The following is a 23,122-nucleotide window of genomic DNA, read 5'->3' as shown; positions in this document are numbered from 1 at the left end:
GGACCAGGGGGCTGAGGAGGGGCGGGGGGGATCGAGGGGATTAGGGGGAACTGGAGGGGATTGTGAGGGGGTTTAGGGGCAGATTGGGGGGGACTGGGGAGGACCTGGGGGGGGATCGGGGATCTGAGAGGGGCTGAGGGGGAGCAGGGGGGCTGGGGGAAGGGGCAACAGGAGGGGCTGAGGGGGTTTGGGGGGATTAGGGAGGGAATGGAGGGGCTGGAGGGGGATTGGGTGGGCTCAGGGGGGCTGGGGGGCATCAGGGGGGCTGGGGGGGCTGAGGGGAGCTGGGGAGGGGGTTCAGGGGGTTTGATAGGGGCTGGGGGCCCGGGGGAAGGGGGATCAGGAGGGGCTGAGGGGGGCTGGGGGGATTAGGGAGGGCTCAGTGGGGGCTGAAGGGGGATTAGGGGGGTTCGGGGGGGGGGGGCTGGGAGGGATTGGGGGGGGGCTGAGGGGTCCGCATTCAGCACCCCCCTCGTCAGCGAGCGCAGCGCAGAGCACAGACACAGGCGGTCCGAGCGTGGCGGCCTTGTATGAAACCCTCGGGGTCACAGCCCACGGAGGGGGCCAAGGAGCTGGGGGGGAGGGGGGGCAACAGCCTCAGGGACCCCCCACCCCCCACCCCAACCCCCCCAAGCCCCCCGGGACCATCCGGCGGGGTGGCTCAGAGCAGCGTGATCTCGCTGGGCGGCAGCGTCAGCCTCTTCTCCCGCGCGCCCAGCAGCCTCTCCACGTGCGCGGCCACCACGCGGCACAGCTCCAGGCCCTGCGGGGCGGCGGGCAGAGGGGAGGTGGGGGGGGGGGGGGGGGGGTGCACGGCCGTGGGGCACACGGGGACACCCCCGTATTGGCCGTGTCGTTCCCCCCCCACACACACACACTCACACGCACACCCGGGGGTGTCCCCGGGGTGCCCCTACCTGCTCCAGCTGCAGCTGGGTGATGCCCTGCGCCAGCAGCTCCCCCACCGTGATCTCCACGTAGGGGTAGCTGGAGCCGGCCGTCGGCCGCCGCGTCCGCGTCGCCTGGATCTCCTTCAGCGAGAATTTGGCCACCGGCTCCTGGGGGAAAGCAATTTGGGGGGGGGGGGGGGGGGACATAACAGGGGAGGTGGCCCCGAGGTCCCCCACTGGCTCCCCGGGGACTTGGGTGCCCCGGGCAGCGCGGAACAAAGTGGGTGCAGGAGGAGGAGCAAGGGATGGGGTGCCAAATATTTAGAGGTCCCCATCGTGCTGGGAGAGGGATGTCGGCTCCGCAGCTCCGTGCCAGCCCGGATTAGGGCTGCAGGGGATGGGAACGCGGGGACCCCCCTGTCCGCAGCCCCCCTATACCCCACACCTACGTGGGTGTCCTTGCTGAGGAAGCTGAGGCCGTTCTGGTTGACGGCCAGGATGCAGGGCGAGACGATGGCGTTGTTGCTGCAGCTCTGGATGTAGAAGAAGGACGAGCCGAACATGGGGTAGGCGCTCAGCAGCCCTGCGGGGCGGAGGACGGGGGCTCCGTGGAGGTCCCAAAATGCCCACGGAGGAGCCTCCGGGTGGCATCCCGTCCCCGTCCCCATCCTGCTCACCCAGGAACTGCGCCCTGGCCTGGTGGGCGCTGAGCGCCTGGGCTTGCTGCGTGTGCTGGGTCACCATGTGCAGCCAGGATTGGGCCGTCAGCAGGTGGAAGAGCTGCGGGGGGACGTAGTCCTGCACCTCCCTCCTGCGGGCACACGGAGGACGGGGCCAGCTCTGGCCAGCGGCTCCCCGGTCCCCGCGGGACGTGAGCTCCCGGCCGTGCCCGCGCGCATCCGTCCGTACGCGGTGGGGAGGCGGTGGCCGTCCTTGGCGCGGTGCTGGAGGGCGGCCAGCTTGGCCACCTGCTGGAAGCGCTGCTCTCCCAGCCTCGAAGGCGGCAGGACAGCGAACAGCCCCTTGAGGTAGTCGGGGAGCACCTGGAACGGGGGGGCGGGGGGGGGACACGACACAGTGTGACCGCACCGGGGATGGGAAATACCCGGGGCAGGGAGCCCCGCGGCGCGGCCGGACCTGGTTGTAGTGCACGGTGACGTAGAGCTCGTTGTCGAACTTGAGGGGCTGGCTCCAGACCACGCGGCGGCACCAGAAGGTGTAGCTGGCGTCCAGGCGCTCCGTCTCGGTGGCCACGTCCAGGATGTATTCCCGGCGGGTCAGCGGCCGCACGTTCTGCCCTGCGCGGCCCCGGCAGCCTCAGCGTGGCTGTGGTGTCCCCGCTGGGCACCCGCCCGGGGGCACGGCCGGCAGCCCCTCACCTCTGTCGGCGACCACGAAGAGGATGTACTCGTCGAAAGCCTCCGGGCGCCGCAGCCCCATCTCGCAGCACAGCTCCTCTATCACGTCCTGAGCCACCTGGGGCAGGGGGACGCGCGGCTGGGATGGTGCCCGGGGGCTCACCCTGCGCAGCTCCCCAGGGAACCGACCTCCGGGGACCCCCCTTTTTTCCCAGAGCACCGAGTCCCCCAGCCCACCGCGGCCTCGTGGTGCCCACGCCGGGTGCCGCTGAGCCCCTCGTGCCCCCCGACTCACCGAGCACGTCTTGATCTTGAGGTGCCGCTCGATGCCGCCGGGCAGGAGGAAGAGCTGGCGCTTGGCGCTGCGCCCAGCCTGTACGGGGACACGGGGTGCGTTTCTCGCAGCGAGACCCCAAAGAGCACCCCAAACCACCAGGACATCCCATGGGGACCGTCCTGGGTCTTGCCCATCCGGCCGTAGCGAGCCGTGCCGACCCCCTAAAAGCTCAGGGCACCCCCAAAGTGCTCCCCCAAGGAACGTCCCCACAAAGGACCGTGCCCCGTGGTGCCATCAGCCCGGCCCCGTGGCAGTGGCCATGGGGGGCTCCCGAGCACATCAAGGTCATCCCAAACCTTGTGGGGGGGGGGGGGGGGGGGGGTGGAGCTGAAGCCCTGCCTGTGGGCACCCGGCCTCACCACCATGGCTTTGAGCTCCGTGCTGCTGGGGAACAGGCTGCGGCCGCCGAACTGCAGGGTTTTCCGCAGGTTTTGCTCGCAGGCTTTGGAGATCCCTGGGGGAAACGGGGACCGGCGTGGCGGCGGCAGACCCGGGGCACACCGGCTCTGCGGCACCCCGCAGGCACCCGGCAGGATGGGGCTGAGCCGTGACATCGGCCCTTCCTGGCTCCCCTAAAGGTTCCCAGGGTGGGCGCAGCCCCTACCGTGGAAAGGGAGCTCCGGGTGCCCGCTGGCACCCTGCAGGAAAGCCAGGAGGAAGGGCCTGAGCACCTTGGAGCACTTGTAGTAGGCGGTGAGGATGTAGAGCAGCCTCCAGCCCTTCTGGCAGCTGTCCCTGCAGGGAAGAGCCGGGGCTGAGCCCCCGGGCAGAGCGAGGGGTGCCCTCGGCAGCTGTAACAGCACCCACAGCCCTGGGGACCAGCCCGGCACGGCTGGGTGCGGGCGGCAGTGGTGGCACCCCCAGCCCCTGGGTGTCCCCCTGGCGCCAGGGTGGCTCGGCATGGCCAGGGACACAGCTGTCCCCAGCGCCAGCCTGGCTCTGCTGTCCTAGCCCAGCACGGCTACGGGGACTCACGGCTTGGAGCTGGTGTTGTCGGTGACCTGCTTGACAACCTGGCAGTACACCTCGTCCCGCAGGACCTCGTGCTCCGCGCACAGCTAGGGGAGAGGCACAGCTCGCTCCGCGGCCGGGGACGGCCCCGCTGCCACCACCCCCGGCACTCACCGCCCCGGCACGGGGTTTACCTTGAGGACGGTGCAGACGATGTCCAGCTCCGTTTGCCCCCTCGGAGGGTGGTCGCCCATGAACTTCATCACGGCTGGGGGCAACAAAGGCACACGGTGACACAGCTCACCCTGTCCCTTCCCTGGGGACGTGCTCCCCTCCGTGTGACAAACGCCCCAGCCTCCCAAATTGCTGCGGGGGGGGGGCGATGAGGCTGGAGGAGCCACAACAGCTTGGGCCACCCCATCTGCTCGTCCAGACCCTTCTCCAAGGATGGGGGTGTCCCATGGGGACAGGGGGTCGGGGCGGGTGGCCGTGCCTACCCTGGAAAGCCTCGGTGGCCAGCTTGCTGATGCTGCCGTCCGTGAACTCGATGAGAGATTCCTGGATGGGGACCTGGCGGGGAGAGGAGCAGCCGCAGGGGTGGGATGGGCATCGGGGTGGCACTCGCGGAGCTCCTGAGCACGTCAGGACCTCGGGAGGACCCACGGGTGACGGCGTGGCAAGGGACACCCCAGGCACAGGGTGGCACGCTGCACCCTGGCACTTCCCCGCACCTTGGTGAACCTCAGCATCTCCATCCCGTCGGGCCCTTCCTTTTTACCCTTCGTCCCACAGGACTCCCTAGGAGAAAGAGGGATGAGGGGAGCGGCTGGGCACGGGTGTCCCCACCACGGGGGTCCCCACCACGGGGTGCCCCCACCCCGGCACTCACGTAGTCCCGCTCCGTGCCGCGCGGAAATACCGCCTGGCGAAGGCCAGCATGGGGCAGGTCCCCACGATGTCCCCAAGCCGGTCACCTCCATCACCCTCCGGACCCCCGGGGAAGGCAGGAGACACCTGCAGAGAGGGGCTGTGGGTGCAGGGCACGGCCAGCACCGTGCGGGGTGACGGCCCCGGGGCAGCACCCACCTCTGTTCTGCGGTCCAGCTCCCGGGCCACGGCAGTGGAAGCCACGGCCACGGCCACGGCCCCCGAGGCCGCCACCCTGCCCTGCTTGTCCCGGGGCTCCTCTTTCCTCTCCGCCGGCAAGTGGACGAAGTCGGGGGCCGCGACGGGCTGGACGTACTCGGCCGGGAAGAGCCCCGACCTGCCGTGGATGGCCCCGAACTTCCACCCTGCGCCGGACAGAGGGGTGGGGATGGCCCCGGGGGTCACCCCCGCACAGCCCCTGCCCCGCGCGGCACCCGTGAGCCCTCCCCGGGGCGGGGGGGGGGCGGGTCTGGATGTGTTTTTTGGCTGGAAACGGCCGCGGTTTGGTGGTGATCAAGGGAAAGGACACAGGAGAGGGGACACGGACCCCATCGGATGCAGGGATGTGGCCCTGCTTTGGGTTGGTGCCAAAAAGAGCCCGAACCAGCCAGCCGCGGGGCAGCAGAGGGGGGATCCGGCCCCGGGACGGGGCATGGCCCAGGGCAGCAGCACACACGCTGGGGACACATGCGGGGACACCCCAGCACCCCCAGAGCCACCCACCAAAATCCTGGGTGCCCGTCTTCAGCTCCTCCAGGTACATCACCTTCTTGCGGACCACGCAGCCGTAGTAGTGGTCTGGGAGGGGAGGGACAGGGACAAGGACAGGGGCGTCACGGGGACCTGCCACCCTCGTGTCCCCAAACGAGGCCGTTTTGGCACCGGGCAGAGCAGCGCGGTGGTGCCGGGGGAGACCCCGGCCATGTCAGGATGGGACCCCCTGGGCTTGCGAAGGGCAGTGGGTGATGGTGAAGCCGTGCAAGAGGCGGTGGCTCTCCTGAGAGACCCCCACAGCAGGGCGCAGGGCTATGGGTGCGGGGATCTGGGGGCCGCTCACCTCGCTCGGGGCGCTCCAGCGGCTGCAGGTGGATGATGTCCCCCTTGTGGAAGCTGAGCTGGGCGCCGTCCTCCGGGCTGTAGTTCCTGACGGCCACCACGTACTGGGAGTCCTGGGGACACGGAGGGGCTGGCACAGCCCTCGCATGCGTGCACACCCGCGGAGGTGCATGAACAGCCATGGAAATTCGTGCACACCCGAGGAAATCCGTGCAGACCCAAGGAAATCCATGCAGACCCATGGAAATTCATGCACACCCATGCACAAGGGCTTCAAGCACCCCCAGCCTCAGAGCCACCCCAGGGTGCCAACCCCACCAAGCCCTGCTGCCGGCTGTCCCCTGCTGCCCACCCCAGCCCCGGGAGGTGCCCCCCCACCTTCCTGAGCTCCGTGATGAACTGGTCCACCATGGCCTTGACCTGCGGGGCCTTGGGGGAGAAGAGGATGAGCTTCTCGCTGCTCAGGTTGAACTCCAGCATGTTCCTGGACGGGGTGGTCACGAAGAGCACGTCGGCGTAGCTGGGGCAGGGCGAGGGCAGGGTGAAGCACCCGCGGCACTCACCCCACCCCGGGAGCCGTGCGGGGCCGTGCTGCCTGCTCGCCCCTACCTGTACGCCCGCAGCACCCGCAGCTGCTCCCCGGGCACGTTGGTGCCCTTCACCAGCCGCAGCAGCTTGATGCCGGCGTGGGACACGGCCAGGATCTGCACCCCTGTGCCCACGCTGCCCTGTGGGGCGGGATGGGATGGGATGGGATGGGATGGGATGGGATAGGATGGCCACGTCAGACAGGGCACGGGGATGCCACCGCTCTGCCCTGTGGCTCTGTCCTCACCGTGGCGGGGAAGAGGCGTGAGAAATACACCTCGCAGCCGTCCCGTGCAGCAGCCACGATCTCCTTCTTGACGCTCTCGGTGGCCACCGGGCTGAAGGAGTCCAGCTTGTTTTCCGCTGCGGAGAGGAATACGGCAAAGTGAGCATCCCCCTGCTCCCAGGAGGATCCGGGCGCGGGTTTTGTGGTGGGAGCGGGGCTGCTCGACCCCTTTCCCAGCCCAGCAGGACGGCGATGGGGAGCTGAGCATCCCCAGGAGATGGGGACGGGTACCGGAGCGGCCAGGTGGGAGCCCCCCCATTGTGATCCCCCCCCCCCCGGGAGCAGCAGGCTCGGGGTGCGGCGTTACCGAAGAGGGACTTCATGCGGAGCCGCTCCTCGGGGCTGATGCGGATGCAGGTGTCGGAGAGCGTGTCGGTGAAGATCTGGGCGAGGGGTGAGGAGCACGGGGAGTAATGTGACCCCCAGCCCCCCCAGGCTCTCCCCTGCCCTCGGATGGGTCACAGGAGGCTCAGTGGGGCTTGTAGATGGGGGTGCGGGGCTGGCTCAGCGCCTCACCTGCCGGAAGATGAGGTCCAGCAGCAGCGGGTTGTTGCAGCTGTCCTTGGGGTAGAAAACCTGCCAGGAGGGACAGCAGCACAGAAAACCCCCTCTATCCACGCACCCATCTGACACCAGCCTTGTCCCAGCACAGAAGGGACACGGAGCAGATGCTGCTGCCCGTGCCACGTCCCCCTGCCCTCTCCCCGTGCCCCACGGAGCAGACTGTGCCCCCCCCCAGCCCTCCCTCCAGCCCCAGCCCCGCACCTCCTTGCGGATGTACATTTTCCACGGCACATTGTGGTAGGTGTAGAAGTCCTCGCTGCAGCTGCGGTGGAGCCGGGTCTGGACCTGCTGCGCCTCGGACGGGAGCTCCCGTGACACGGAGACTGCAAAGGGTGGGAAAGCCCTGCGTGTCCCCGGGGGGGCACCGGCAGCCCCTCTCCACCAGGGGAAACTGAGGCACAGGGGGCAGAGAGGGTTTAGCCGGGCACGGCAGCTATCCCGTGAGGATGCTGCAGAGCTGGACCCATACCCAGCCCCATCAGCCATCACCCAGTGCTATCGGGGAGGATGAGATGCCCCCTCTGCCCCGACCCCCCCAGTGATACCTGGGGGCCGGGTGGCTGCCGGTCTCCCCGTCGGTGCTCGCGGCTGGTACCCACCACCCGTGACCGGTTTCACCGCGGCCGCCGCCTCCGTGGGTCCCTGCGGGGCGGCGAGCGGGCTGTGGTCAGGGCTGGCGGCAACCCCAGCCCGGCACGGGAGACCCGGGGGTGGCCCCGTCCCTTCCACGGCCGCGGGCACCTGGGCTGCCGAGAGCTGCTCCTTCAGGATCTGCATGGCTTCCTCGTGGGGGTCCAGCTTCTTCCCAAAGAGCTTGCTGCGGAGACAGCACCCCAGAGTAACCCAAAACCCAGCATCACACACACCCAAACCCCGGGATCACCCAAACCCCAGCGTCACCCAAACCCCAGCGTCACCCAAACCCCAACCTTGGGGCAATGGGGCCGGGGGATGTGGCTGGCAGCCCCGTGGCTCGCTGCGGGGCCGGGGGTACCTGGCGGGCTGGGTGCCGCGCGGGGCGGGCTGGCACTGCCGGATGATGTTTCGGATGTTGTGCGTGGGCCGCGGGAAGTGCTCCGAGTTGAGCCGGGAGTGCCGCACCGGCTCGCCATCCCACTGCTGGCCTGTGGGCGCTGTGGGGACGAGCTCTGGCTCGGGCGCCCTGTCCCCTCGGTGGCACAAGCCGAGGACCCCAGCCCGGGCACCCCTTACCGGCTTTCTGCAGGTAGGGCCGGGGCTGGGGGCCACGGATGGGTGACACCTCCGCTGCTCTGCCCTGCAAGGACAGTCACGCTGTGAGGACCTGGCTCCTGTCCCCGTTGTCCCCCAGTGTCCCCAGCACTGGGCCCAGCCCCTCCCAGTCCTGCCCCACTGACCGGGGTTCCTGGTGGGTTGGGGTCCGCCCAGCGCTGCTCCGCAGCTGTGAAGGCAAAGGGGAGAGCACTGAGGGCCGCGGGGTCCCAGGGTGTCCCCGAGCCGAGGGGCTGGGGATCAGGTGGGGAAACTGGGGCACAGAGCCAGGGACAGACCCCTGAGCTCACCCCTCGGCTGCCGCGGCTCTGCAGGCGCAGCGGGTCTGGTCTGCTTGGCATCACCCCCGCTGTCCCCTCCTCCTGTGCCACCTCCTCCCTTCATCCTCTGCACGAGGACAGCCGGCTTCTCCAGCTCCTGGGGATCAGCATCGGGGGGAAACTGAGGCAGAGCCCCCTGGCAGAGCCTGTTCCATGCCCCACGCCCCCAGCGCCGCTGTGCCTCAGGCGGGGGGGGGGGGCACAGCAGCGCTCACCCCGTTGCCGTAGGACAGCACCGGGTCGAAGAGGCTGTCCAGGTACCGGTCCAAACCCTTCTGGGTGCGCGGCTCCCCAAAGTCAGAATCTGGCAGGCAGGGCGCAGGATGAGACCCCGGCCCCGCAGCAGGCGCGGCCCCGCAGGCAGCTCGGGGCCGGGGGAGCAGCACGGTACTGGGGGTGCCGTACCGTGCGGCGGGTACCCCTCTGCCTCCGCCAGCGAGGGCAGCGTGGGCGCTCTGACGGCCGGAGGAGGAGGCACTTCGTCCAAATCCACGCCACCGTGCCCCTGCGCCCTGCGGGGAGGGGGCGTTCGCTTAACTCGAGGCCCCCCGGCCCCAACCCACGACCCTGCGGCACCGATCCAGCCCTGCTGCCGGTGCCCCGTGCCGGGTACCTACGCCTGGCTGGCACGGCCGCGGCTCCCTGCGCCCTCCCAGGCGATGAGGAAGCACGACTTCTGCTTGGGGAAGCCCTGGAGCAGCTCCAGGTCGGAGACGAGGTCCAGGACGTAGTCGTGGCCGGCCAGCTCGGCCCACTGGGTGCCCACCTTCATGGCCACGGACCAGCCGCGCCAGCCCTCTGCCAGCCCCCTGCCGACAGCAGACCGCTGGTGGTGCTGCCCCGGCTCCGCGGGGACACCGTGCCCATGAGCTGGGCACCCTACAGCTTGGGGTTACCCGAAATGGCTCGGGGTGATGCTGGGTGCTGCGCTCGCCCCGCTGGGTGCTGAGCCACCGGGTACCTGTGCTTCAGGACATCCCCGGCCAGGTCCTCGCCGGTGCTCCAGGAGTGCACGGGGCAGGAGAACGTGTCGCCTGGGGAGGAACAGGCGGTAAGCGCGTCCCCAGCTCCCCACCTACCTCCTGCCGGAGACCCCAGTGGGGTTGGCCACGCCGGGACCCCCTCCGAGCCCCGTCCCCGTGCGGCCCCGCACCGTTGAAGCAGAAGAGCTGCAGCGCCATGCTGGCTTGCCGCCGGTTCGCCGTCCACTCCAGCAGCGAGGGCGGGTAGGCGCGGGCGGCCGCGGCGCCCAGCTGGGACCGCGCCATGGCGTGCATCAGCTTGCGCTGGCACACCGGCTTGTAGCCGGCGAAGGCGTAGTCGGAGACAAACCTACGGGGAAGGGGGGACGCTGAGGGGCTGCCCGGTGGTGGCCCCAGGCACCTGCACCAGGCTGGTCCTAAGAGACCACGGGGGGACCTCAGAGAACCCCCAGATGCGAGCAGCATCCTTGGGCACACGCACCAGGAAGGTCCTGAGGGCACCGGTAGGACGCCGGAGGGACGCAGCAGTGCCACCGGGCACACGTGGCAGGCTGTCCAAATGGGACCCTGCGGATCTGGGGGCTGCCCCCCCCCACCTCCCGGTGGTCCCTAGCAGGACCCGGACACCCTCCCACGCCATCCCCCGGGGTCCCAGCGAGCCCCCGACCCCGGCTCACTTGAGCAGGTACTTGTCGAAGGCGGCCGAGGGGGGGAAGGCGCTGAGGCAGGCGGCCAGCAGCAGCCAGCCCCGCTCCTCGTTGTTGACGTTGGTGTTGCGCCAGACCTGGTTGGCGGCTTGTGCCAGCAGCTCGTCCCGCAGCCCCGGCGCCGCCAGCCCCTTCTGCACGATGTAGTTGCCAAAGAGGGTCTCCTGCGAGCCGCCCAGCCCCGGGTCGCCCATGAAGCGCAGGATCTGCGGCGGGGACAGCAGGGGCAGAGCGGGGAGGCCGTCTGGCTTCTTTCTCCCACCCCGTCTCCTCCTCGCGGTGCCGCAGCCCGCGCCGTCCCACCTACCAGCTTGAAGAGGCCGAGCGCCTCGTGGCACAGCTCCTCGTCCAGCCGGGTGAGCGGAGCTGCCAGCGGGGCCGTCAGCATCCCAAAAGCCGGCTCCTGCAGCGACACCCGCACCCGTGGCTACCCGGCCCCCGGGGACCCTGCCACTGCCACCCGGGACACGATGGGAGGCACAGACCCATGGTGCTGAGCATGGTGGATGGAAGCTATGGGGCTGGGGGGCAGGATGGGGCTGGCACCGCCGTGAGGCTGAGAGCGGGATCTGGCCCCGGCGCTGCTGTTGGGGATCCCGGAGACTTGGAAACACAGCCAAAATAGGGGGAGAGGAGGAAGAGGAGGAGGAAGGGCGCTAAGCAGCCAGGGCCAGGGACGGGGGCCCGGGAGCAAAGCGACCTGGTCTCCTGGCCCCGCGGAGCAGCAGCGCCTGAGGCGGTTCCAGATCTGCCCCGCGTCGGGCGTCCAGGAGGGCTTGGCGGGTCTCTGCGATAACGTCAGCGGGGTCCCCCCGGCCCCTGGAGACGACAGGAACCCACAGGGAGGGCGGGAGGGCAGGAGGCTGCCTCCAGCCCCGCGCAGCACCGCAGCCACCCCGCAGCCGGCCCCTCTCATGCTCCATGGCACCGCTGAGCCGCATGCGGGGACCCCAAACCAAACCACTCCACCGCGACCAGGGCGCCGAGGAACCCCACGAGCCCCTCGCCCACCAGGGCAGGCGCCCACCGCCGGGCTGCCGGTGCCACCCTTACCTGGAAGTGGCCCCGCACGTACTTGGCCATGGGGTAGTCGTTGATGTCGAGTGGGAGGGTGAGCTGGGAGTCGGGCTGCAATGCCGGGGGCGGCACCAGGACCACGCAGCCGGCGTTCACCTCCCGGGCGGCTACGGCACAGCCGGCAGCTCCGGCACCCGCGCCCCACAGACGGGGACAAGGGTGGCCCAACTGGGAGCCGTGCCGGCCCCACTCACCCGCCGCGGCCTCCAGCAGCCCCATCAGCTCTGCGGGGATCTCCAGGTGCGTCACGTCCACCACCTCCCTCCTCGTCAGCTCCTGCCATGAGCACAGGGATGGCACGCACTCACCGCGCTGCTCCTCACCCCAGATGCCACAGCGATGGGTGAACGCATGGCATGGACGAGGGCACGGCAGCATTGCACACACGTTGCACACACACGCTGCTGCCAGTGCTGCACACATCCTTGCCCCGTTACCTGCTTCATCCTCTCCTTCTCCTCCTCCGCCCGCCGGCGGGCGTCCTCCTTCCTCTGCAAGCAGGGACACCGCGCTGAGCGGGAGACCCAGCGGCACGGGACCCCCTTGGGGTGCCATCACCCACCAGGCACTGCCCTGCAGGTCTGGGGGGGCTCAGAATCCAGTGGTGACCCCCCCGTGCCGTGCCGTTGCCCACCTCACCTTGAGGTACCGCCGGCGGTTCACGTAGATGTGCACCAGCGACCTGAACTTGATGAGCGTGTGCCTCATGCGCCGGTACCGCTGCCTGCGGGAGGGCACCGCTGTCACCCCGTGCCACCTGCTGGGTCCCCCCCCCCCCCCCCGGTGTCCCCCAGGCCCCCACCTGGCCAGGTAGCCGCGCGCCCGGCTCTGCAGCAGGACGATCTTGCGGCGCAGCGAGCGGAAGCGCCGCTTGATGAAGAAGGTGCGGGCGTAGCGCTGCAGCGTGAGCGCGGCCAGGTGGTGCGCACGGGCTCGCTTGCTCTCCAGCGCCTGGTACAGCTGCTCCTTCAGGAAGAGCTGGGGGGGGGGGGGCAATGCTGTGAGAGCCCCGATTCGGCTGCCTTCCCTCGGGGCACCGCGGGGACGGGAGCGCCCCGACACCCTGGCGGCCTTTTGGGGGTCGGTACCTTGGTGACGCCGACGTAGTACATGCTGGGGCTGACGGGGCAGAGGTTCCTCAGCATCTCCACGCAGTTGGCCCCGTTGGGAACCACGTTGGACCACATGTCGACCAGGCAGCGGTACCTGGGCGAGCCCGTGACGCTCTCACCACAAGGGACACCTCCCCCTGCCGCAGCCCGGGTGGGGACACTGCCACAGACCCTCCCCACAGTGACAAGCTCCGAGCCACCGCCCCGAGCACCCCCGGCACCTGTCGATGAAGACGAGGAAGGGGATGCGGATGGGGAAGCCCTCCTTGCGGATGCGGATGGTCTCCAGGATGCCCGAGTACCGCAGCTGGCTGCTGACCACGTCGGCCTCGAAGAGCCCCGGCTCCTGGGGAACGAGGGGGTGAAGCCACACGAGCAAACCCAAACTGGCGAGGGGAAGGGGGACGTGGGGACCCCGGTGCCACCACGCGCCCACTGCGCTGCCAGGGCCAGCTCTCACTTTCTTGTTGTTGGGTTTGAGGCAGCGCACGAAGAAGGGGTTGCACCTGCATTGGAGGGACAACATGAGCCACAGGGCACGGGGGACAAAGCCAGCCCTGCCACCAGGGCATGTCCTGCCCACCCCGACCTCTCCATCTTCTCCACCAGGTCGAGCAGCGACTGCTGGAAGCGGGCGGCCACGGTGGGAGCCTTGTAGCGCCGCGTCCTGGTGCTGCTCCTCCTGACCAGGCTCCTCTGCCGGGCCAGCACCTGGGCATGGCCGAAGAAGAGGTTGGCCACCACCTTGGAGGGACGGGAAGGGTTACGGAGGAGGAAGGTGGCCGTGGTGGCACAGCACCCCCGAGTCCCCTTCTTGGAAAGGCCGCTGGGTTTTTGAGACGGAGGAATCCCAAGAGGGGAATGCATTGATGGAGGGGGGCAAAGCCTGGGGAACCCCATGGGTAAAGGGCACGGGGCCGAGCCAGTGGCATCCTCTGCTACGGGTCCCCTGGTTTCCTGCACCATGGGGACGAATGCTTGGGGACATAAAAGCAGCACGGACCGATGTCCCCCTGCCCCGTCACCGCACAGCCCCGAGGCTGGGCAGGGCCCTACCTTGGTCCTGCTGCTGAGGAACAGGTCCAGCACGTCCTGGCGGACCTGGTCGTAGTTCTTATCCAAAAACTTGTGAACCTGGCACAGAGCAAGACCTCCCGGTGAGGAGCACGGTAGGGGGATGAGGAGCTCAAGGCCAGGACCCTGAAGGTAGGGGGCTGCTCCCGGCCCCAGCCAGCCCTTCAGAGCTGTCCCTCGCCCCCCACTGCAGGATCAGCCCCATGACCCTCCTGTATTTAATCCACCCCCAAAGGCCCGGGCTGGGCGCCCCGCACCTGGTAGGTCACCTTCCCCGCGTAGTGCTTGATGGTGAACTCGGGCAGCGGCATCTTCGGCTTGGTGTACAGCGGGTTGGTGCCGTGGTGGTAGTGACACTTCTGCAGGAACGTGTGGTCCGTGGCCTGGGGACGGCACGGGGTGAGGCTCCGCGGCACCCCTGGGATGCACCCGAAGTGATGACCCCCCCACCCAGAAAGGGGAGAAATTCACCCCTAAGCGGGCTACAAGCTGGGGAGATCACTTCCAGCCAGATTTAGGAACCAGCCAGCCCCAGCTCTCTGCTCCGTCATTGCAGCTTATGGGCACCTGCTGCTCTGTGCCTCAGTTTCCCCACTGGCAGAGAGGGGTGCACTCACCCGGGCACGGTGACACCCCGTCCTCGCTGCCTCGGTTCCGGGCAGCGCCTCACCTGGGGGAAGCAGCTCTGGTCGTCCAGGATGCGGAGGATGCCGTAGGGTTTTTGGGAGATGAGGTCGATGCAGGGCTGGTTGTCGCTGAAGGGGATTTCCTTCCACTCGATCTGCTCCCGCAGGTACTCCTCCTGCGATGCCGGCCGCACGCTGAGCCCCGTGCTATGGGGTGGGTGCTCGGACACCCCAAAGTCCCCTCCCCAGCTCCGCGGTGACATCAAAAGGTGGCCGGGGAAGGGCAGACCCCAACTCCTCTCCCCTTCCCACCTGCTCCTCCTGGAAGACGATCTTGTTGAAGAAGAACTGCAGGTACTCGTTGGCATAGTTGATGCACAGCTGCTCGAAGCTGTTGAAGTTGAGATCCTACCAAAAAAAAAAAAAAGGGTCGTGGCTCACGGGACCACGCAGGAGCCGTGGTGAACTGGGGGGAGAGGGAGGACGCGGAGGGGCCAGCCCCCACCTCGAAGCCGTAGATGTCCAGGATGGCGATGGAGAGGGCGTCCTGCCGCGGGTACACCAGCTTGTTGATGCGGTCGGTGAGCCAGCCGAAGAGCAGGGCGTACAGGGTCTTGGCGATGGCATCCCTGCGCGGGGTGGGCGAGCAGAGCGCTGGCACAGGGCACCCCGGCCACCCGCTGCCCCTCGCAGCACCCTGCACAGCCCCAGCTGGGGCCGCAGGTTGGGTGCCCAGCACCAAACCCACACCACGGGGATGCGATCAGCCCCTTTTCCAGCCCCTGTCCCCTGTGCCATCCCCATCCCCCTGCAGCCCAGACCCCCTTCACCTCACCTGGCATCCACAGCGCTTTCGACAGTCAGGGGGGTAAAAATCTTCTCCCGCAGCGTTTCCTGGTTGGGGGCACACGAAGCCATCAGTGTGGCAGAGCTTTCAGCCACCACGGCCGTGGTTCTGGACCCACTGGGGTCCGGCACCGCTCGGACAGGAGCTCGGACACTCCTGCCCCCCACGCACTCACCGTCACCTTGAAGGTGATGGCTTTCTGCAGCCCCTCGGGGGAGATCTGCAGCAGCTCCGCCACCGTCCGGATCTCCGTGGCGCTCACCACCGTGGCGATCTCCTGGCAGTCCGTCTGCGGGACGTGGGGTGACACCACGGTCCCCTCCTCTGCACCCCAAATCGGGCCGAAAGAGGGCAGTCCGGGGCTGGGGCTGGTACCTCGTATTTTTCGAAGTAGACGTTGCCCAGGTGGAGGACGGAGGAGAGGATGCGGAAGATGCTGTTCTGCTCGTCCACGCTGAAGCCCAGCACCTCCATGGTGCTGAGCAGCCGTCGGAAACCCTCCGCGTCGTCCTTGCCGGGGATCTCGCAGTTCCCACCCTGCCACGGCCCCCCCGATGCCATCAGCATCCCACCCCCAAACCTGGGGAGGCTGGGGGACAGGGGGACTCCCTGAAACCCTCAGAAAGGGGCCGGGGGCGGGCAAGGGGGGGGGGGGGGGGCGCACAACCTGGTTCAGGTAGTAGTAGGTCTCGGCGCCCTGCAGGCAGTACCGCTGCCGCTGCTGGGCGGGCAGCCCCGCCAGCATCTCGTAGAAGATGTGGTAGTTGCGCTCGCTCTTGGCCTGCGGAGCAGAGAGCCGAGCTGTGACGGGGGTGACACGGGCAGAGCTGGGGGGGGCACAGGCAGAGCCCCCCTGCCACCCACCTGGAAGACCACGCGGGACTTCTCCAGCAGGTACTGAGAGGTGATGGCACCGCAGATCAAACCACTGCAGGGGCGAGAGTGGGCGCCCGGCTGGAAAACTGGGGGCTGTGGGGTGGCTCCGCGCCTGCCCCAGCTCCCCCCGGCACAGGTGGGGGTCACCCTGGTCCCCAGGTACCCTCCCCCCCCCAGCAGGGATGGGTGGCAGGGAGAGGGATCTGAGCTGGGATCCCGAGCGAGGGATGGAGCTGCTGCACCCCCTGAGGGACATCAGGCATCCCCCATGAGGGGCTGCGGGGACCCACAAACCCACCCTGGGCACGGCACCCCTGTACCCCCTCCCCAGTGCTGTGGGCAGGGGGCAGCAAATGATGCGTGACTTCAGGCAGCATCATCTGTGCCCCTTCCACTCTTCGACCCCTAAAACATCCCCACGTGTGTCCCACCCAGCTGTGATGGGTAGCGGGCAGGGGAACCCCAGGAGCAGGGCTGGGATGGGGCCCCCCGGGAGAGGAGGATGCGGGGTGGGGGCTCGGCGTTACTTACTCCTCCAGAAAGATTTCCACAAACTTCCCAAACCTGCTGGAATTGTCATTCCTCACAGTTTTGGCGTTGCCGAAGGATTCCAGCAAGGGGGTCGCCTCCAGGATCTGCCCGTGGCCAAGAGGGAGAGCCCGGGGTGAGCCCACGGCCTGGACACCCCAAGGCGCCACAGCCACAGGCTGTCCCCCCAGCAGGGACCCACTGTGCCGAACCCTCCTGCTGTGCCGCCAGCTTTGCACACCCAAATTCAAGGCGTGCGACACCACCAGGCTGCATAGGGATGGGGGACAGTGCAACGATCCCAGGCACGTGCATGCACACCGCTCCCGGTCCCCATCCCCGCTGTCCCCGTGCAGCTGGGGCGAGGTGGCAGCGGTGCCACCGCGATGCTCAGCCCCCTTGAGCCAGCCCAGCCCACGTCCCCCCGGTACCTCTGTCTGCTGTGGTCCAGGTGGCAGCGTGGGGACAAGGAGAGAGCGGTGGAGATGGTGGAGGGGAGAGCAGCAAGGGGTCAGGGGACAGGGACAGGGAGGTGCCCAGGGTGGGCAGCACCCACCTGCTGTGCAGTGCTGCGCTTCTGGCTGACGGCTGCCAGGTAGCGCAGGATCAGCTTGGTGGCCTCGGTCTTCCCCGAGCCGCTCTCCCCACTGAAACGCAGAGCGGAGGCACCCGCTGTGCGCCCACCCCGTGCACCCTCACCGTGCCCAGAGGCACCCCATCGGCCCCGGGGCTGGGCCGGGCTCGTGCCAGCACCCTGCGCAATCAGGGTGGTGCTAATTAGGGGCTGCGTGGGGCCGGCCCCTCTCACCTGATGACGATACACTGGTTGTGTTTGGCATCCATCACTTTAGAGTAGGCGACGTTCGCAATCGCAAAGAGGTGCCTGGAGAGGGGGGGGAAGCATATTTGGGGCATGTGGCACCGCATCACGGGGACCTCCGGTGGTCCCCATGGCCTGGGAGCTCCTGTAGGACCCGGGGTGGGTGACGGCTGGCACCCCGATACTCACGGGGGGTTCTCGCCCAGCGCCCTGCCCTCGTACTGCAGCACCTGCTCCGTCCCGTAGATGTTGTACAGCCGGTAGGGGTTCACCGACACCAGGATGCTGCCGATGTACGTCTGTGGGACAACGAGGTCTGGGGCTGCGCCACTGGGAGGGCAAACACCCCTCGAGCCCCCGCAGCCTCGGGGGACGCCTGCGGCCCTGTCCTTACGTAGACGAGCTGGCGCTCGAACCGTGTCCGGATGTTGCTCAGCACCGCGGCTTCCTGCAGGTCCCTGGTGCGGGCAGAGGCTGCGTTACGGGGCGCAGGGGGGGCACAGGACGTGTTGCCTGTCCCCAAACACGTCCCTGCCACCCACAGCCCCTGGGGCCGGGGCACTCACTCCAGCTGGGTCAGGTCCTCCAGCCCGTCCTCCTCCTGCGGCTCCTGGTAGCGCACGATGGGCAGGCTGCACAGCGACTGCATCTGCACGGAGCAACCGCGCGGGGCCATCAGGGCACTGCTGCCCCCTCCACCACGTCCCACCTGGGCCATTTTGACCGACCCAAAACTGCCATCTGTGATCTCAAACTGGGGAGCCCAACACCAGCGAGCACAGGGACCCCATGCAAACACCCCGCGGTCCCAAATTGGGATCCCCATGGCAAGAGCATCACGTATCGATGGAGAAGAACGGTGCTGGAAATTGGGACAAGCGGCCAGGAAGGCGTCACTTGGGACTGTCCCAGGAACTGTTCCTGGGGAGCCCCGGTCCTGCTCCGTGTGGGCAGGTGGGAACAGGAGGCAGCTGTGCTGCCCTCACCGCAGCACCCACACCATTCACCCAAAGTCCCCACGGGGGCTGCAAGCAGAGGGACAGGCGATGGAAACCCGCGAGCGGGCCGGCACCTCTGGGGGAAACGATGGAGGGAGGTGGCTGAGCCGTGGGGGCCGGGGGCTGCTCCCCATGGCTGTGCCCGGTGCCGTGGCCGTGCCACAGAGGATTGGCAGAGCCGGCAGCGTGGAGGCAGCACGGCCCACCCCGGAGCCCAGCCGGCAGCGGGCAGGAAAGCAGACACCCGCCGGGGTCGCCGTGCCGCCTGCTAACGAAACCTCTCCCGCCCCAGCCCGCGGATCGGGTCTCAGCATTTACATACGTGGGCTGCAGCCAGCGGGAGTCAGGTGTCCCCTGCACAGGGGGGGCCGTGCAGTCACCGTCCCCCATCCAGCAGGACCCCCCAACGCCCACACCAGCTCACCCCCCAGCTCTGCCAGCTCCGCGCTCCCCAAAACCCTCAACACCACGCTTTCCCTTCCTGGCAGGCGAGCGGGTGGCTGGTGGCTGGGGCCGGACACGATGCCCGCTCACCCACCAGCTCCATCCCATGGGGATCTCCACTCCAGACCACCCCGCGCTCGCCCCGGCACCCCACCGCCGGCGTTACCTTGCTGCGCCAGGGCTGCTTGGTGCCCAGGTACCCGTCCGCCCAGGGGTTCCTGTCCCTCCAGTCGCCCACCGGCGAGCGCTGGCTCAGGTACCGGGCGATGTCAGCTCCCCGCTGGCTCGCCCGCTGCCGGCTGCGCTCAGTGGGGCGCCGGGGGTAGCCCTGCTCGGCCGTCCAGGCGTCGGGCATCTCCTGCACCTGCACGACGTGCTGCTTGGACCAGTGCTGCTTGTACATGCGGGACGCTCTCCGGAAGGAGCCCAGCCTCTGGATCTGCGGCGTCACCACGGCGTAGCGCCCCGCGCCGTCCTCCCCGGCCACAGCCTCGCTCTCCGGAGGCTCGGGGGCACGCGTGCTGCGGCGGAGGGCGGACGGAGAGCCCGGGGCACGGCCACGGGGCGAGGGGCTGCGGCGGGTGCTGGGGGTGGAGGTGGGGAGCGGGCACCGCACGTTAGGGCTTGGAGATCTGGGGGTGCCCCCATCCCGCCGGGATGCGCGCCTCGGCGGGGAGGGCGAGCGGGACAGGGGACGGCGAGCCGGAGGTGGGGATGGGGGGGCTTGGGTGGGGGCCATGCTCCCCACCAGCAGCGATGCCAGGGACTGCCCCATGTGCCGGATCCGTCCCGGGGACAGGCTGCGGCCCCCCGTTTCAGTAGGAGATGGCCTTGCTGGCTGTGACTGCGGGGCCATGCCAGCCAGGGGCTGCCCGATGCGCTGGAGGAAAGATTTGGGGGGCCCAGGTGCAGGGCTGGGCGGCGGGGGGGTGCCCTGCCAGGGGGGCAGCTCCATGCTGGGTCCCTTGTCCCAGGAGGGGCTGGGGGGGCCGAGTCGGCGGCTGCCAGGGCGTGAGGACGGTGGGAGGAAGGGAGTCCTCATCAGCGGCTTCACGGCCTTGGTGGGGGGCTCAGGCTGCCGGGTCCAGGCTTGGGGGAGCCGTCCTGGGGATGCCATCCCGGGGGGGCTGCTCCGCCGTGACGGCCGCGGGGACGGGGACCTCCCCGACCCTGCCACGGGTACCCCCAAACGTTGTGACCCCGGCCCCGACATCACGGTGTTTGGGGGTGCCCGTGGCGTGGCGGGGGGCTCAGGGCTGAGCCGGCGGAGGCTGGCGCCGAGGGATGGGGAGCGCCGCGCGCCCTCGCCCCGCATGCTGCCAGGGTGCTGCCGGGCTGGTGGTGGGGAGCCCCCAGGGTTTGCAAAGGGGTTACGGAGCGAGGGCGGCCGCAAAACCCCTGGTTCCCGGGGAGGGGGCTGTCCCCATGGCCCCCCTGGTGGGGAGGGGTCCCTGGAGGGAGCATCTCGGGGCGGGGGGTCCCGGCCACCCCCTGTCCGCACCGACCCAGAGCTCTCCATCCCCGCCAGCCTGCGGCTGAAGCACCTGTAGGAAGGCTGGGGGGCCCCACGGTCTTGGGGGGCTCCCACACCCCGAGGTGGGCGGCTGGGGGGCTGGAGCAGGGGCTGGGGCTGCAAGAGGGAGTGCTGCAGGAACTGCCCCAGCGGGCTCCCGCACGCCCGCGCCGCCGAGACCCGGCCCCCCCGGCATCCCGCGGGGCCAACGGCAGCCGGCAGCGGCTCGTACTCATCATAGTCATCCTCGTCACGGTGCGGGGACGGTGGGAGGGAGATGTCCAGGCGGTCCCTGCCGAAAATCTTGACCTGAGGCCGGGGGAAGAGCCTGAATTTCCTGTTGAGGGAGAGCTTGGAGGACAGCGTGTCCCGCATGCCCTTGAGAGAGGAGGTGCTGAGGATGGAGAAAGGATAATCCCTCTCCTCCTCCTCCCACTCCTCCGGCTCCTCGGCCTCGGCGATCTCGTCCAGGGGCAGGGCGTAGGGGTTGCAGGAGGACTGGGCGTGCGGCGCCCACCCGCCCTCGCTGTACTGGATGCGGTGTTCGGGGTACTCATTCCCCATGTACCCCCCACCGCCTGCCACGGGGCTGAGGGGGTCCCCAAAGTCCTCGTATGGGTCCCTCGCGTAGCCGAAGGGCCCCGCCGCCTCCTCGCCGTACTCCAGGTCGCTGCCATAAGGGTCGTGGAGGCGGAGCAGGGTCCTGTCACCATACGGCTCGTAGTCCTCGTCCTCTGCGCAGCCATAGGGGTGCTCCAATGGCTCGTCCTCATCCCAGCCCCCGCCACAGAAACCGTACTCCTCCTCCGCCTCATAGCCAGGGTACTCGACGTAACGGCTGGGCGCCATTTCCTCAAAGCCGTACCCCGCCGGGTAGGCTGGGGTTGGTGACTGCATGTAGCCTTCCTCCTCCTCTTCCTCCTCAGCATAACCGTGCTGGAGGCCATAGGGCCCATCCTCCTCCTCCTCAGCATAGCCACGCCAGCGACCGTAGGCTCCGTCTTCCTCCTCCTTGGTGTAGCTCAGCCGGTGGCCACAGGCCCCCTCCTGCACCTCCTTGGCGTACCCATGCCGGCGCCCGTAGGCCCCATCCCGCTCCTCCTGTGCCCACCCATAGCGCGGCACCGGCGTCTCTACAGGCGTACGCTGCGATCGCCGCCGTGACGGGCGCCGCGCCATGCTGCCGAGCCGCTCCTGGCCGTGCCGTGCTGCACCGGGAGCCGCCGGCCCGCTGCCGGCCGGGAGCCGCCTCATGTTGGCTCGGTGCCTGAGGATCTCGTCTTCCGCGGGGAACGGCAGCTTCTTGGCACCGATGCGGGACAGCCAGGCCGTGTCGGCTGCCCGGCCGCCCCCCGCCAGCTGCCCGCGCCGCGAGAGCAGCTTCCTGGCCAGCCAGCCCGTGGCGGCGGCCGCCTTGCTCAGCACCTGCGCCCGGGGCTTGAATTTCCTTTCCGGGCGCCGGCGGAAGAGGGACGCGCCGTCCTCGGCCGCCTGCCCTGCCCGGCGCAGCAGCAGGAAGGATGGTTTTGCCGGCAGGGAGGTGGCGGCGGTGGCAGCGGTGGTGGCAGCCACAGTGGTGGCATCCGCCTCCTTCCTCTTCTTGCCCACGTGCTTGAAGCGCACCATGAGGTTGGAGGTGGACTTGAGCACGGCCTTGTTCTTCTTCTTCTTCTTCCTCTTGGTGCTGTGCTTCTGCAGCCCCCAGAAGAAGCGGGACGTGTTCTTGAACTGCCCCTTCTTGGGCCGCCTCAGCCCCAACTTCTTGAAGCCCATGAAGAGCTTGGAGGTGCTGCGGAGGCTCCGCTTCGCCCGGGCCTTCGGTGCCTCTGCCGCCACCTCCTCCTCTTCGGCTGGGCCAGCTGCCACAGTGGATGCTTTCGTCTGGCCCTTGGCCTCCGCACCCTTGGCCCCTTTCTTCTTCTTGGTGTTGTCAGCCGCCAGCCCCATCACCAGCTTGGAGGTGCCCTTGAGGTTCTTGGCCGGTGCGGCATTGCTCTCGCCTTCCTCCTCCTCCGGCTCCAGCTGCACCTTCTTCCCCCGGCCCGGCTTCTTGGCCACCACCGCCTTGAGCACCCCCTTCTTCTCCTTCCCTTTCGCCTTCTTGGGCTCCTCCACAGCGACCTCCTCCTCCTCCTTCTCCTCCTCCACCACCTCGGGCTCCTCGCTCTCCTCCGCCTTCAGCAGCTCCGTGTCTGACGTCTCCTCCGCCTCCTCGAGCGCCTCCTTCTTGCCCTTCTTGCCATCCTTCCCTTTCCCTTTGCCCCCCTTGCCCTTGCCATCCGCCTCCTTTTTGGGCTCCCCCTTCTTGCCGACCATCCCGGCGGTGGCGGGCGCTCATGCTCCGGCTCTCGCACCCACTCCGGCCCCGGCGATGCCCCACGCCGCCGGCACGAGGCGGCCCCCGCCCCGGGGAGGGGTATTTACCTGCTCCCGGTCTCGGCAGGGCACGTGCCCGTGCGTGGCTCCCTTGGCCGCCCGCGGGGGCTCCCGGCTGGGCATGGCGCGGGGACGGCGGCTAGGGGACGGCGGGAGCTGCCGCCTGCCTCCCGCGGCACCCCGCGAGTCCGGCCGCGAGGTGCTCGCCGCGGGGCTGCCGGCTGTAACCCAAGCTCTGGGGCTCGTGGCGCCATGAATAATGCAAGGGACGCGCCGCTCCTGCCCGGAGACTTTTCCGAAGAAGCGAGAGGGAAGATGAGAAACGCCCCCGCAGGGAGCGCTGGGTCCCGTGCGGGGAGCATCCTGCTGGGACCCTCAGGACCATCCCCGCAGCCCCCCTGGATCATGGTGGGGTGCTGCAGGGTCTGAACTCCCAGCACGGCCAGCTCCGTGCCCTGGGAAGGATGCCCCAAGCCCCCGCTGCCGACCCCAGCCCAGAACCCCTCATCCTTCCCTGAGCACCTGGGTAAGCACAAACACCACCATCTGTACCCATACCAGCACAAAGCACCGCCGCCACCCCAAAACCAGACCCTGCCACGTTCCCGTGGGA

The 23,122-nt window shown here is 69.0% G+C and overlaps 1 protein-coding gene across 1 annotated transcript; it reads right to left on the bottom strand.

Moving 5' to 3' along the window:
* Positions 1-617: 617 nt before the first annotated feature.
* MYO15A (myosin XVA) lies at positions 618-22,449 on the bottom strand. The gene is made up of 62 exons (XM_040574963.1): positions 18,787-22,449; positions 17,745-17,827; positions 17,573-17,636; positions 17,368-17,477; positions 17,167-17,241; positions 16,909-17,005; positions 16,362-16,465; positions 15,819-15,882; positions 15,622-15,735; positions 15,330-15,491; positions 15,130-15,243; positions 14,943-15,001; positions 14,613-14,736; positions 14,420-14,515; positions 14,152-14,283; positions 13,739-13,864; positions 13,464-13,541; positions 12,997-13,151; positions 12,629-12,913; positions 12,384-12,501; positions 12,098-12,273; positions 11,935-12,019; positions 11,733-11,786; positions 11,490-11,571; positions 11,272-11,402; positions 10,526-10,621; positions 10,189-10,424; positions 9,682-9,860; positions 9,490-9,562; positions 9,146-9,337; positions 8,934-9,040; positions 8,744-8,832; positions 8,487-8,625; positions 8,334-8,377; positions 8,170-8,233; positions 7,952-8,090; positions 7,687-7,774; positions 7,503-7,599; positions 7,159-7,280; positions 6,910-6,969; positions 6,701-6,776; positions 6,355-6,470; positions 6,129-6,247; positions 5,898-6,039; positions 5,521-5,632; positions 5,187-5,261; positions 4,623-4,828; positions 4,426-4,550; positions 4,268-4,334; positions 4,034-4,106; positions 3,731-3,804; positions 3,561-3,643; positions 3,190-3,320; positions 2,945-3,039; positions 2,544-2,621; positions 2,270-2,366; positions 2,028-2,188; positions 1,800-1,933; positions 1,568-1,701; positions 1,340-1,473; positions 918-1,058; positions 618-763 (listed from the first exon to the last, which is right to left on the bottom strand). The coding sequence occupies exons 1-62, from the start codon at positions 22,447-22,449 to the stop codon at positions 662-664; spliced, it is 10,551 nt and encodes a 3,516-aa protein (XP_040430897.1). The 3' UTR covers positions 618-661.
* Positions 22,450-23,122: the final 673 nt, after the last annotated feature.

The sequence above is a fragment of the Cygnus olor genome, chromosome 15, assembly GCF_009769625.2.
Source record: "Cygnus olor isolate bCygOlo1 chromosome 15, bCygOlo1.pri.v2, whole genome shotgun sequence".
In the NCBI taxonomy this organism is placed as follows: Eukaryota; Metazoa; Chordata; class Aves; order Anseriformes; family Anatidae; genus Cygnus; species Cygnus olor.
The sequence above is the reverse complement of the archived record's forward strand: the minus strand, read 5'-3'. Positions and strand labels throughout refer to the sequence as shown.

Excerpts from the sequence above, each read along its gene's own strand:
- MYO15A (XM_040574963.1), bottom strand. The coding sequence starts at position 22,449 with ATGGTCGGCAAGAAGGGGGAGCCCAAAAAGGAGGCGGATGGCAAGGGC. Across the intron at positions 6,248-6,354 it reads CACGCCTCTTCCCCGCCACG|GGCAGCGTGGGCACAGGGGT; the intron begins GTGAGGACAGAG and ends CCCGCCCCACAG. Across the intron at positions 4,829-5,186 it reads GACGGGCACCCAGGATTTTG|GGTGGAAGTTCGGGGCCATC; the intron begins GTGGGTGGCTCT and ends TGTCCGGCGCAG.